We start from the raw sequence: 14,031 nt of genomic DNA, 5'->3' as shown, positions 1-14,031 counted from the left end.
ACACGCTTATTCCCCGAGCCAGACCCCTCCCTGGCCTCAGCTGACTACGCTCCTGGGTCCCCGCGGTCCCGTCAGACCCAGACCAGGGGCCGGCCGGTGCGCCAGGGAGGCTGGGCGCCCGGCGCCTGGGGCTCTTGGTGGCACTGCCCTGTGCTCTCCCTAAGAACGCCTCTCCCACGAGCTGACTTTGTCACCCAGTTCTTGGTGTTTTCCCTGGCCCCGAATCCTTTTCCCTTCCCTGGGAACTGGCAAGTCTGCTGAGAAGGATCAATTCCCGGCCCCTCCCCGTCTCAAGGTCGGCGCTGACCACGCATCAGTGCCCCCCATTCTTTCTCTGAGCACACTGTCCCGGCAGGCTTCTCCCTCCCTCTACTTGGCCATTTGTAGTTGGTCATTTGTAGCCCCAAAGAGCCCTAAGGGAGACACAGAGTGGGCTGGACATCATAAACCCTGAGGGAAACTGGGATACTCTGAAAAACTCAGGATCGGGCCCCGGGACAGGGATGGGGACCGTGAAGACTGAGGCACGTGGCAGTAAGATCCCTACGTACCACCCGGACGTCAGTCCTCTGGCTCCTCTGCTTGGGGGGGCGGGGACGGGAGGGCTTGACAGCAACTGTCACAAACCCCGGGACTGCGAAGGATGTCCAGGTGAAAGCCACAGGTGGGTTTAAGGCAGGAAACAGGACGCTGCGGGTCCTCTCTGACTGTGCTCGGCCGCGTCCATAGCCCTGCCCTGTCTCCAGCGACAAAAGCTTAGGCAGCCCCGGGAGAAATGGAATCCTGGCGATCAGAAAGGTGGCGTCTGGAAGACTTCGGACCCCTCTGAAGCTCCAAGCCCTTGAAAACACTCCTCATCCATCACCTCCCTCTTGCAGGATGGGAAGCAGGGGGCGCTGCCTGTGGGAGCGGCAGCTGTCGAAACGCTCTCTGATGTCCTTTGGGATGGGCTGAACCCCTGTACTGAAACGGAGGAAGCATACGCAGACTCAGAGAACAAGCTTATGGTTGTGGGGGAAAGGATGGAGGGGGATGGTTAGGGAGCTTGGGATGCACATGTGCACACACGGCTAGATTCAAAATGCAGACCCAACAGGGACCTATTAGAGCACAGGGAACTCTGCTCAGGGTTAAGCGGCAGCCTGGATGGGAGGGGAGTTTGGGGGCAAATGGGTGCATGTGTATATATGTGGCTGAGTCCCTTTGCTGTTCACCTAAACTATCACAGCTACACCCCAATACAAAATAAGTTTAAAAAAGAAGTATGGCTGGTGTAGTCAGATCCTGCAGTGGGCGCGGTGGCCCCTCAAAGGACCCCCCGCAGCGAGAGACTCCCAAACCACAACTAGAGGGCTGGCCCTGCTCTCAGCAACTAGAGAAGGCCGGAGTCGAGGCAAAAACCCAGTGCAGCCAAAAAATGAATTAATTTAAAATATACCAGTAGTCTGGTGTTCACCTTTAATATGAAAAAGCTTTATCTATTTAAGGTTTACAATGTAATGTTTTGATTCCATATATATTGTATAATAATTATCGCAATCAAAATAAGTAACACATCCATCACCTCACATGGTTATCTTTTGGGGGGCAGCAAGAAGAGAGGTCTACTCTTTTGGCAAATTTCAAGTATACAATACAGTAGTATTAACTAAAGTCACCAAGCTGTACATTAGAACTCCAGAACTTATTCATCCAGCATAACTAAACCTTTATACATTTTGGGCCACACCCCTTCATCCACCACACTTCCCAGACACTGGCAACGACTATTCTAAGAGCTTGACTGTCTTAAATCCCACATATAAGTGAGATCATGCAGTATGTATACCACACTATTTTCCATAGTAGCTGTATCAGCTTGTATTTCCTCCAAAAGTATGCGAGTTCTCTTTTCTCCACATCCTTAACATTAGTTATCTTTCGTCTTTTTGGATAATAGCCATCCTGACAGGTATGCGGTGCTATCTCTCGTGTGTGTTTTTGGCTACGAGGCAGGTGGGATTTTAGCTTCTCAACCAGGGCTCGAACCTGTGCCCCCTGAACAGGAAGCTCAGAGTCTTTAACCACCGGACTGCCAGGAAAGACCCTCTTATTCTTTTAGTTTGCATTTCCCTCGAATACAGACTTAAATTGAAGAGAGTAGGGAAAACCACTAGACGATTCAGGTATGACTAAATCAAATCCCTTCTGATTATACAGTGGAAGTGAGAAACAGATTCAAGGGATTAGATCTGATAGAGTGCCTGAAGAACTATGGATGGAGGTTTGTGACATTGTACAGGAGGTAGTGATGAAGACCATCCCCAAGAAAAGAAATGCAAAAAAAGCAAAATGGCTGTCTGAGGAAGCCTTATAAATAGCTGTGAAAAGAGAAGTGAAAAGCAAAGGAGAAAAGCAAACATATACCTATTTGAATGCAGCGTTCCAAAGAATAGCAAGGAGAGATAAGAAAACCTTCCTCGGTGATCAGTGCAAAGAAACAGAGGAAAACAAAGAATGGGAAAGACTAGAGATCTCTTCAAGAAAACTAGAGATACCAAGGGAACTTTCCACACAAAGATGGACACAATAAAGGACAGAAATGGTATAGACCTAACAGAAGCAGAAGATACGAAGAAGAGGTGGCAAGAATACACAGAAGAACTGTACAAAAAAGATCTTCATGACTCAGATAATCACGATGGTATGATCACTCACCTAGAGCCAGACATCCTGGAATGCAAAGTCAAGTGGGCCTTAGAAAGCATCACTACAAACAAAGCTACTGGAGGTGATGGGATTCCAGTTGAGCTATTTCAAACCCTAAAAGATGATGCTGTGAATGCACTGCACTCAATATGCCAGCATTTTTGGAAAACTCAGCAATGGCCACAGGACTGGAAAAGGTCAGTTTTCATTCCAATCCCAAAGAAAAGCAATGCCAAAGAGTGTTCAAACTACTGCACAATTGCACTCATCTCACATGCTAATAAAGTAGTGCTCAAAATTCTCTAAGCCAGGCTTCAACAGTACATGAACTGTGAACTTCCAGATGTTCAAGCTGGATTTAGAAAAGGCAGAGGAACCAGAGATCAAATTGTCAACATCTGCTGGATCATTGAAAAAGCAAGAGAGTTCCAGAAAAACATCTATTTCTGCTTTATTGACTGTGCCAAAGCCTTTTACTGTGTGGATCACCATAAACTGTGGAAAATTCTTCAAAAGATGGGAATACCAGACCACCTGACCTGCCTCTTAAGAAACCTGTATGCAGGTCAGGAAGCAACAGTTAGAACTGGACATGGAACAACAGACTGGTTCCAAATAGGAAAAGGAGTACGTCAAGGCTGTATATTGTCACCCTGCTTATTTAACTTAGATGCAGAGTACATCATGAGAAACACTGGGCTGGAGGAAGCACAGGCTGGAATCAAGATTGCCAGGAGAAATATCAATAACCTCAGATATGCAGACCACCCTTATGGCAGAAAGTGAAGAACTAAAGAGCCTCTTGATGAAAGTGAAAGAGGAGAGTGAAAAAGCTGACTTAAAGCTCAACATTCAGAAAACTAAGATCATGGCATCTGGTCCCATCACTTCATGGCAAATAGATGGATAAACAGTGGAAACAGTGGCTGACTTTATTTTGGGGGGCTCCAAAATCACTGCAGATGGTGACTGCAGCCATGAAATTAAAAGTTGCTTACTACTTGGAAGGAAAGTTATGATCAACCTAGACAGCATATTAAAAAGCAGAGACATTACTTTGCCAGCAAAGGTCCATCTAGTCAAGGCTATGGTTTTTCCAGTGGTCATGTATGGATGTGAGAGTTGGACTGTGAAGAAAGCTGAGTGCCAAAAAATTGATGCTTTTGAACTATGGTGCTGGAGAAGACTCTTGAGAGTCCCTTGGACTACAAGGAGGTCCAACCAGTCCATTGTGAAGGAGATCAGCCCTGGGTGTTCATTGGAAGGACTGATGTTGAAGCTGAAACTCCAATACTTTGGCCACCTGATGCAAAGAGCAGACTCATTTGAAAAGACCCTGATGCTGGGAAAGATTGAAGGCAGGAGGAGAAGGGGACAACAGAGGATAAGATGGTTGGATGGCATCACCGACTCGATGGACATGGGTTTGGGTGGACTCCGGGAGTTGGTGATGGACACAGAGGCCTGGCGTGCTGCAGTTCATGGGGTCGCAAAGAGTCGGACACAACTGAGCGACTGAACTGAACTTTGTGCCCCACTGTGTGGTCTTAGCAACTTTATTGAAGATCTGAAGATGAATGCCCTTATTTCTGACTATTCTGTTCCATTGCTCTATGTCTGTTTCAATGCTGGTTCCATACCATTGTTACTGCTGTAGATTTACAAGGTTTTTTTCTTTTTTCATCAAGAAATGTGATAGTTCCAAAATTGTCTTTTCTTGCTCAAGATTGTATGGGCTAGTCAGGTCTTTTGTAGTTTCATCTGAATTTCAGGATTTATTTTCTATTTCTGTTAAAATGCTATGGAATTTTGATAGGGATTGCATTGAATTTGAAGATTGCTTTGGATAGAATAGAAATTTAAACAGTATTAATTCTTCCAATCAATGAACATGGTGTATTGTCCCATTTATGTCTGTCTAGGAAATGGCACCCCACTCCAGTACTCTTGCCTGGAAAATTCCATGGACAGAGGAGCCTTGTAGGCTACAGTCCATGGGGTCGCAAAGACTCGGACACGACTGAGTGACTTCACTCACTCACTCACTTGATTCCTTTCTGCAGTGTTTTATATTTTCCAGTGCACAGAGCTTTCACCTCTTTGGTAAATTTATTCTTAAGTATTTTCTCTTTTTGATGGTTTTAGAAATAGGATTGTTTCTTAATTTCTTTTTCAGATAGTTTGTTTTTAGTATATGGAAGTGCTACTGATTTTTGAGTGTTAATGTTTACCCTGCAACTTTATTGAATTTGTGTGTTAGTTCTAACAGATTTTTGGTGGAGTATTTAGGATTTTCATTTAAATATCTATTTTACTTCTTACTTTCTGATTTGAATGCCTTTTGTTTCTTTTTTCTTGCCTAATTGCTCTGGCTAGTGCTTCTAGTATTATGTAGAATAGGATTGGTAAGAATAAGCTGCTGCTGCTGCTAAGTTGCTTCAGTTGTGTCTGACTCTGTCAGGCTCCCCCATCCCTGGGATTCTCCAGGCAAGAACACTGGAGTGGGTTGCCACTGCCTTCTCCAATGCATGAAAGTGAAAAGTGAAAGTGAAGACATTCAGTCGTATCCGACTCTTAGCGACCCCATGGACTGCAGCCTACCAGGGTTCTCCATCCATGGGATTTTCCAGGCAAGAGTACTGGAGTGGGTTGCCATTGCCTTCTAAGAATAAGCATTCATGTCTTATTTCAGATCTTACAGGAAAAACTTTCAGCCATTCACCACTTATGTGATGTTAGCTGTTGGCTTGTTATAAATGGCCTTTATTAAGTTAAGGCTCACTCCTTCTATACCCAGTGTATTGGGACTTTTTATCGTGAAAGGGTATTAAATTTTGTCCAGTGCTTTTTTTTCATCTACTGAGATGATAATATGATCTTTATCTTTGTCTCTTAATATTGTATCATTTATTGATTTGCAGGTGTTAAGCCATCCTGGAATCCCAGTACATATTCACCAGACAACTCTTTTTAAAAAACTATTCCCAATACCACTATTACACTTAAAATAATTTCTTAATATTGCCAGATAGCCAGTGTTCAAATGTCTACATCAGACACGAGCATCTATTTTTAAGGTACTGTTTGAAATCTATGTTTAAATTACTCTCATACAAAATCTGCATAAACTTGTGATATTGTTGAATGCAGTGTTTTGCCTTTTATTGAGTACACACTGCTCTTGGCGGTGCAAGGCTGCTCAGGGGTGCTGGAAGTTTTGAGGCAGGGTCTCTAGGGACCTCTATGCTACTTTGGTCATTGTTGTTCAGTCGCTCAGTCGTGTCTGACTCTTTGCGATCCCGTGGACTGTAGCATGCCACGCTTGCCTGTCCTTCACCATGTCACGGATTCTGTTCAAACTCATGTCCATTGAGTCCGTGATGCTACTTTACCCTCTGGTAAGCGGATGAGGTGCTGAGCATGAAGTTCCCCCCCTACTCGCCCTTCATACCTACAGATGAAGGTAAAGCTCTCTCCAGCTGCAGGAACCCAGGGCTAGGGTGAAAGGAGACAAACCACGTGGTACCCCTCCCCACCACCTCCACCACGCCTTCGGTTTCAGGACTACATTTCCCAGCGGTCCTGGCGCGCCACCCTACCTCGGGCTCCTTAGCAGACACAGGGAGGCTGGCGTCGGCGAGGCGCGGTGCCTTCTGGGACTTGTAGTTCGGTGGGCGGCGCTGGGTGCACTTAGGTCCAGGTTTGAATTCCGCCCACCCGCATTCGGCTCAGAGACGAGGCAGACAGTGCGGGCGAGCGGTGAGTTTGCGGCAGGAGAGGATGGGAGGTGGGCTGGTGCGGGGGGAGGGCAAAGGGAGAGAGAGTGCGTGTTTTGGGGTGCTTTGTCTCTGTCCGTGGAGCGTGGGGAGAGGGTCGGAGGAAGCGGGGTGGCTCAGCTGCGCGCTCTGGGGGGTGACAGCGGCTGGGTCCTGGGCCACCCCTCCCTGACCTGTTGTATCTCCGAGGGTGAAGGGTCTGGGGTGGTGGGTGTGAGTGAGTGAGCGTGTCAGGGTGCGAGGTGAGCCTGTCATGGGGGGAGGGGGCCATGTGGATGCCCGGGGTGCGTGGGACTGACTCGGAGTGTGTGGCCTTGTCTGCGCGTCCCAGGGCGGGAGACTTCGTGGGATTCCACACTGTAAGGATTCTGACTTTGCGAGGCGTCTGTGAGAGTCCGCACCTGCTCTGACAGGTGCAGTCTGAGGGCGCCTAGGGGGTGTGGGCGGCGCGTGGAACCGAGTCTGACTGTGTGTCTGAATTCGAGCAGCTCACTCTGTGAAGGGCGTGCTAATCTGATGGCGGTGGCAGGCGGTATTCGGGGGCCTCCCGGACGCTGGATGGGTGCATTGAGAGTTAAGAGGGCCAGTGATGAACTTGGCTGGATGGGGCAAGTATAAACGACTTGCAGGGAACACCTGAGGCAGTTTGTAGGGGGCGTTGGGGCTGCAGAGAGGCCTCAGGAGGCACCTGAGTGTTCCCCAGAGTGGGTGTGAAGTTTGGGGTTTTAGAAGGGTTTTTGAGCTTGCAGTGGGTATGAGCAGGATGCTGGGCTGAGGGTGGGGGCTGGGAGCATGGCTGGTGCACACGTGTGAGAGGGCGCAGCCCTGGGTGCTAAGTCTTCATTCCCCGGTGTCTGAGGTGTTTATCTGAAACATGTGTGTGTCTACAAGTGTGTGTGTACGTGTCCATGTGGGTTACCTACAGATTGGAGTTGTATGAATCTGAATCTACATATTTGCATGTGGGGGAGCGAGGGCCTTTTACTGTTTTGAAAGGCCTGGAGGCTGAGAGGGTGACTGGTTTTCCAGGTATGTGTGTGTCTGCAGGCCCGGATTTCTGTGGATGGATTTCTGCATATCTGTCTGATTTGATTTCCTCGTAGGTTTCAATTTTTTCCAAGCCTATACTCCCAAAGGAGTGATTCTGAGGTTTAAAGAAAACCATCTGGAGAGAGTGTAAAGGGGAGTGACGGGGGTCTGAGAGGGGGAGGCCTCTGGGGGTGGGTCCCCAGGTGAGACATAGGGTGGACCCTGGGGTGTCAGACAGAGGTGGTCTGGGTGTCCCCTAGGGTGTCCTTTGAGATCTAAGTGTGCAAAGGTGTGTGTCCTCCGTGTGTGTGCCTGGAAGTGCCCAGTATTTGAAGCTGTATCTGCACATCTGTGTGTGTGTATGCGTGTGCCTGAGCTTCCCCGAACCTCAGGATGTTACTGCCCATCTGCGTGTGTTTCAGGATCTACAAGTGTGTCTTCATTTGCGCACGTGGGGCTCTGGGGCCAGGGGTGTGTCTGGGAGTTGCTGAGAGTGTCCTCCTGTGAGTCCCGGGCAGGGGGTCAGCTCCCGAGAGGGAGTCACTGTGTGTCTGTGATCCTGCAGGACCCACCCCCACCCCCGAGGGGTCCCCAGCGCCCCCCACCCCTGGGTCTCTGAAGCCCGAGCCTCTGTGCCTTTCCCAGGAAGGCCTGGCCTGGACAGTGGGGGAGGGGTGCTGGGGGGAGGGCTGTGCGCTGAGGTCCAGCAGGGACACCTCAGAAGAGGGACAGTGATGCTGGCAGGCTGGGGGTCTTCCTGGAGGAAGAGGCCCGGGACCCTCCCCACGAATAATGAAATTGCGGTGAACAATCGGACGCCTGTGCGGGTGTCAGAGACTGTGTTAACCACCTGACTTGTGTTTAGGGGCGGGGGTGGGGGTTTATGCGTGTCTGTGAGCGACTCAGCCGCGTTCATTCACGCGAGTTTGTCCACGGCATCCCTTCGCATCTCCAGAGCCAGCGTGGCTCCAGCGCCAAGGACACGCGCTGAGCAAGCCCGCCCGCCCCTGCCCAGCGGCCGGGACAGAGTCTGGGTACCCTGGGTCCGGAGGTCAGTCCCGTGGCCGAAGCTCCGAGGGGTCTGCGCCGCGCGGGGCGAGGGGGTCCCCGCAGGGGGCGAGCGCCCCGGGAGGAGGTGCGGGCGCGCTCTGGGCTGCTGCCTGGGGGCCCCGAGACGCCGGGGCGCGCGCGCGCGGTGCGGGCCCTGCAGGAACCCCGGCTCCCCTGAGGGCGGGGGGCGTCCTCAGACCCTCGTGAGCCGCGGGGCGGCTCGAGTCCGAGGGAGGAGGGGAGCCTGGACGGGACACAGGAGGCTGGGGTGTCCGGAGGCGGGGGTCCCCTCCAGGGCAGGCGGGGGGAGCCCGGGTCGTGCCCCCCGAGGTTCTGGGGGGCGGGGGGCGCGGACCCGGGACTCTGCTGTTTGCGGAGGAGGCGGGAGGGATGCGCGGAGGGTGCTGTGAGAGCCAGGCGGTCACGGGGCCTCAGAGAGCGGGGTCAGCGCGGGCCGCGGAGGGCGCCCGGTGCGCGGGGCGGCCGGGGCTTGGGCGCGCCGGCGAGCTTCCGCGCGCTTCCCGCCCCCCGCGGCCCTGCGCGCACCTGCCGCGCGCGGGGAGCGCCTCTCAGAGCGCCCGGGCCGGCGGGGCGGCGTGTCCGCAGGCGGCTCTCGGTTCTTTAGAATAAACCTCTGGGCGCCCCTGGTGCCCCAGCCGCCTGGAGAGCGTCCTGGAGAGCCGGAGCGCGGGAGAGGCCCCGAGGGTCACCGCGTTCCTGGGGGGTCGTCCCAGCTCTGAGGGCCCCAGAGGGCCGGCCCAGTTCTGAAGCCCACCTGACCTGGTGACCCGCCCCTTGTCCCTGTGCCTCAGCAGCTCAGTGACCCGGGGGGCTTCTCCCTCTTGCAGGGTTCCTCTCCCCCGGACGACCTGACCCAAAAGGAGGCCCTGGACTGGTGGGGAGGGGCACTGGGGAGGTCAGAGGTCAGGCTGGAGGGTCCCAGCATCAGAGACAGTGATTCAGGGAAGGTGGGTGGGAGCCGGTGCGGGGAGGCCCCCTGACCTCCTCCCCCAACAGCGATAGAGTTGGAGCCGACACAGGACTGCCTTGGTCTGGGTCAGACTGTGTTCTCAACACTTGACATGCATTGAATCCTATTTAATTCTCACGTTTCATCATTCTGCTCATTTTGTGGAGGGGAAAGCTGACAGCACAAGAGGTTAAATACCCCCAAACTGGGGCTTTCCAGGTAAAATATATGATAAATACTTAAATGGAAATTTCAGATAAATAATGAATTACCTTTTCGTATAGTAAGTGAGTGAAGTCGCTCAGTCGTGTCCGACTCTTTGCGACCCCATGGACTGTAGCCTACCAGGCTCCTCTGTCCATAGTACTGGAGTGGATTGCCATTTCCTTCTCCACCTTTTAGTATAAGTACGTCCCACATATTCCATGGGACTTGCCAATACTGAAACAAAATTTAGAAGAATAAATACAAAATGAATTTTTATGTCATTAGTGACATGAGCCATGCAGTGTTTGCAGATACTTATGCTAAAAAGTGATCTGTGTGTCTGAAACGCAAATCTCAGGGTGCTGTCTTTCTTGTTGCTGTTGTTAAATCTTGAGATCCCCAGCTAGTGACTGGCAGGCTGGAATCCCCCAGTTCTCACCCCAGACATATGGCCCACGTCCTGCCCGGGGTGATTCTGGGGCCGAAGTGATGCTGGGGCGGAGCCCCTTCCCTGCAGGGCCGGCCCCGCCCCAGGGCTAGGGCCCGGCCCCTCCCCTCACCGCGGTCCTGAGGGCAGGACTGAAGCCTCCTGTACCTGGACCCGGGAGGGCCTGTCTGAACCCCTTGGGCAGGCTGCCTGGTAGCCTTGGGACAGAGCTGAAACAGCACTGGGATGGCTCCACGAGCGCACTTACTGAGTGCCTGCTGTATGCCAGACTCCAGAGGCCCTTTGGATACCCAGTTAGCCGAGCTGCAGCTTCCTGGTCCCAGCACTTGGTGCCACAGTTGTTCTAGTTTTAAAGGGGGGTGAGCCCCAGGTACCACGAGCCCTGCCCTTGTTCTTGCCAGGCGCCATGACAACCGCTCTCCCCAGATCACACCCTGGGCCTTGGAGGAAACCAGCAGGAGCCGTTGCCAGCACGTCCCCTTGGATGCTGGGGACCCAGAGACGTGGGAGGGGATGGAGCTGTCTGAGTCCACCCGAGCTCTGAGAGCCACACCCGGGCCCCCCGGCTCCACCGCCCAGGCACTAACTGCTGTGTGTCCTGTCTGCAGGGAGCACCTGTGGTGCCATGATGCTGCCTCTGAGCACCATCGAGGGCCAGGAGACCGAGGAGGTGCAGACCAGACCTCCGGAAAAAGGAGGTGAGACCCGCGTGGGGCAGAAACTGTGGCAGGCGGGAGTGGGGAGGTGTCCGGGCCGTGGGTCTCCAGCCCCAAATATCTGCCCCTGGCTCCTCTAAAGGAGGGAGGTCCCTGAGCAGTGCCTGGGAGGAACCGCCAGACACTACCTCCTGTAGTAGGTTCCATGACTCCCCTGCTTGTAAAATGCTGAAAAGCATGCCTGGCACATGACAAGTGCTCAACACGGGTGAGTTTCATCACTGGTTTCATGATAAAGACCTTGTTACTGAGTTTCTCAAGCCTCAGAGGGCACAATGGCCTCACGCCTCTTTCTTCCCCACTCAGCCCTGCCTTCTGAGAACCCTGATGATCTGCTAAACAAAGAGGAGGGGAAGATGTCAGCCAAGTTCCTGCCCATCTGTCCCTTGGTAAGCCTGCTTCTTTCGTCACTTTTACCGGAGCCCCCTTGGTTCTGAGAAGAAAGGCGCATACATCACCCTCTCTGCCCAGGAGAACCTGTGGGTGGCTAGGCATCCCTTGTATACCCTTGAGGATGTGGCCCCAATCCTCTGGCGGGTGGTTTTCTTGGAGATGCTGCCCTCTTTCCTGCCTCCTCTCTTTCCTAATTCCAACTTCTGCTCCAATGTCACCTCCTTCATGAAGCCTCCCTTACACTCTTCCTCCGGATCTGGCTCTAAGCCTCTGCCTTACTGAATTTTCGTCAGTGTTATTATTGCTACCTGAGAACATACCTTGTATCTGTGTGTTCATCATCTGTCTTCCCTCCTAGAGTAGTTCTATGGGGGCAGGACCCTCCTCCATTGTTCAGTGACATATCCCCCTCTGCCTAGCACAGATGTAACCCGTGTCCGGCACTCTATACACTCGGGCTGATTAAAGGAAGGAATGAATTAGGGAACGCTCCCTCCTGTGGAGGCAGGTGTGGCCTTATCCACCTAGGTAGCAGTCCTCCTCCTACTAACCCCCTTGACTTTTCTGGGGGGACCACCTGTCTCCATGCACTTTGAATGGATATGATCCCATCCTCAGAGCAGTTCCAGGTACGCCCCTAACGAATCAGAGCCGGCAATGCTAAGGTTCCTGGTGATTGGTCCTTGGCTGGCACATGACTCACACTTGGCCAGTGAGGCGTCTGCTTAAGAGGCAGGAGGGGAGCCTGGAGGGACCCTGGTGAGAGGGGTGAGGGGAGGCAGAGGGTCAGATGTCTGCAAGAAAGTCTTTCCTGTTAGTGCCTGCAACAGTCCCAGGAAGGACTCATTAGAAATCTTATTAGAAAAGAATGTGAGAGTCACAGGTTTTGCAAAAATGGTATAAAGTTCATCCAAATTCACCAACTGTTAATATTTTATTTGCTTGTTCTATCTAATAAATATATTTATACATGCGTTCCTCAGTCTTTATGACCTTAGATATAGAATATACTCTTGCATAAGTGTGGGCTGTTTTAACATTCCGGCTTTTCACCTTGAGACACACCTTCATCTAATCTCTGTCCATATTCCTGTTTCATGAATTAGCTACATGCTGCCTTGTTTTCATTCTTGCCCCCAGATCACAGGGTCCATTCTGGGCCAGATATTGTGCTTAGTAATGTATCTTCTTGTGAAAGTGTGAAAATGTTAGTTGCTCAGTTGTGTCCGACTCTTTGCGACCCCATGGACTGTAGCCCACCAGGCTCCTCTGTCCATGGGATTCTCTAGACAAGAATACTGGAGTGGGTAGGCATTCCCTTCTCCAGGGGATCTTCCTGACCCAGGCATGCAACCCAGGGATCGAACCTGGGTCTCCTGCATTGCATGTGGACTCTTTATCACTGAGCCACCAGGGAACCCTACAGGTAGAGGCCAGAGATATCTCTCAACACCCTGCAATGCCCAGCATGGCCCCCTGACCCCCACTGCAAAGGATGATCTGGACCCAAAATATCCTTAGTGTGGAGGCTGAGACTCCTGGGAAGAGAGGCAGGATGGTTTTGCAAAGATGAGGGCACTGGGTAGGCGCAAAACCCTCTCTCACTAAGCATCAGACATTAACCATCCTTTTCTTGGATTATCCTGTTCAGTCCTCACCTGGCCCTGAGGGAGTAGTTACTTTTATTTCATTAAATAGAATTATAAACGGAAGTGGGGGAAGGTCAGGTCATTTGCCCCGGAGCCCCCAGCTGTTTGTAAGCAACTTGGAATCCAGCCCCCAGTGGTCGCCCTTGGGTGCCAGGGCTCAGCTCCCACACTAAGGGTGAATGGACGCCCCCGGCGTAACATTCCCCTCTTGCTTCTCTGTTCTCTCTCCTTCCAGCCGAGTGTCTGCTTCGCTTACTACCTGGAAACGGATGACTCTGACTCTGATTCCCAGTCTGACCCCGACACCTCGAAACCCGGCTTGAGCTGCAGCTCCCCCTCCAAGCCTGGCGTGGACCACGAGGAGATCCAGGCGTGGGAGTGTCCCCTGTGCTGTCTCAGCATCCTCTGCCTCTCCTAGATGCCGAGGGTGCCCTGTCCCCCCCACCCCCTCACCCCCACCCCCCTGCTCCAGAGCACCTGAGCTCTCCACCCCCCCCCCCCGCCCCTGCTCCAGAGCACCTGCACTCCCCCCCCCACCCCGCTCCAGAGCACCTGTGCTCTCCCCACCCCACCCCTGCCCCTGCTCCAGAGCACCTGCACCCTCCCCAGAGGCGCGTGCTGGACTACTGTGATGTGAGACCGCCAATACAGCAGCCTCAATAAACCCAGCTTGCCATGTCTCTCGTGTGGGTGGTTTGTGTGTTAACCTCTCAGGGGCCAAGGTGTGGCCACCCTGTGGAGCTGGGCGGCCAGGGTCCTTTGACCTGGGGGCTCTGTGGCTGGAGAGGGCTCACCCCCCACACCAAGCCCACGTTCTGGCTTAGGGGGAAGGGGGACGATGAGGGGAAGGGAAGACACACTTTAGACCCTCAAAGGGAAACTCCTCCAAGATGCCCAGACCACTTTTCCTTAAACCTCATTGGCCACAGCCTAGTCACATGACCATAAGTAGCTGCAAGAGAAGCTGAGCAATCTTGTGTCAGCTAATAACTCCTATTGTTATAGCAAAGGAGAATGGCCATTATGTCCACTGCTGACCGGGTCTGGTATGTTCATTTACCCCCAGCACTAGCCTGTGATGAACACATGAGTGAAAAAAATTTAC

General features: G+C 52.4%; 1 protein-coding gene across 1 annotated transcript; it reads left to right on the top strand.

Moving 5' to 3' along the window:
* Positions 1–503: 503 nt before the first annotated feature.
* Positions 504–13,606, top strand: LOC133229507 (uncharacterized). The gene is made up of 7 exons (XM_061385872.1): positions 504–560; positions 879–1,035; positions 1,754–1,805; positions 6,251–6,447; positions 10,777–10,866; positions 11,191–11,273; positions 13,162–13,606. The coding sequence occupies exons 1-7, from the start codon at positions 504–506 to the stop codon at positions 13,342–13,344; spliced, it is 819 nt and encodes a 272-aa protein (XP_061241856.1). The 3' UTR covers positions 13,345–13,606.
* Positions 13,607–14,031: the final 425 nt, after the last annotated feature.

Source organism: Bos javanicus, chromosome 18 (genome assembly GCF_032452875.1).
Source record: "Bos javanicus breed banteng chromosome 18, ARS-OSU_banteng_1.0, whole genome shotgun sequence".
Lineage (NCBI taxonomy): Eukaryota > Metazoa > Chordata > Mammalia > Artiodactyla > Bovidae > Bos > Bos javanicus.
The sequence above is the reverse complement of the archived record's forward strand: the minus strand, read 5'-3'. Positions and strand labels throughout refer to the sequence as shown.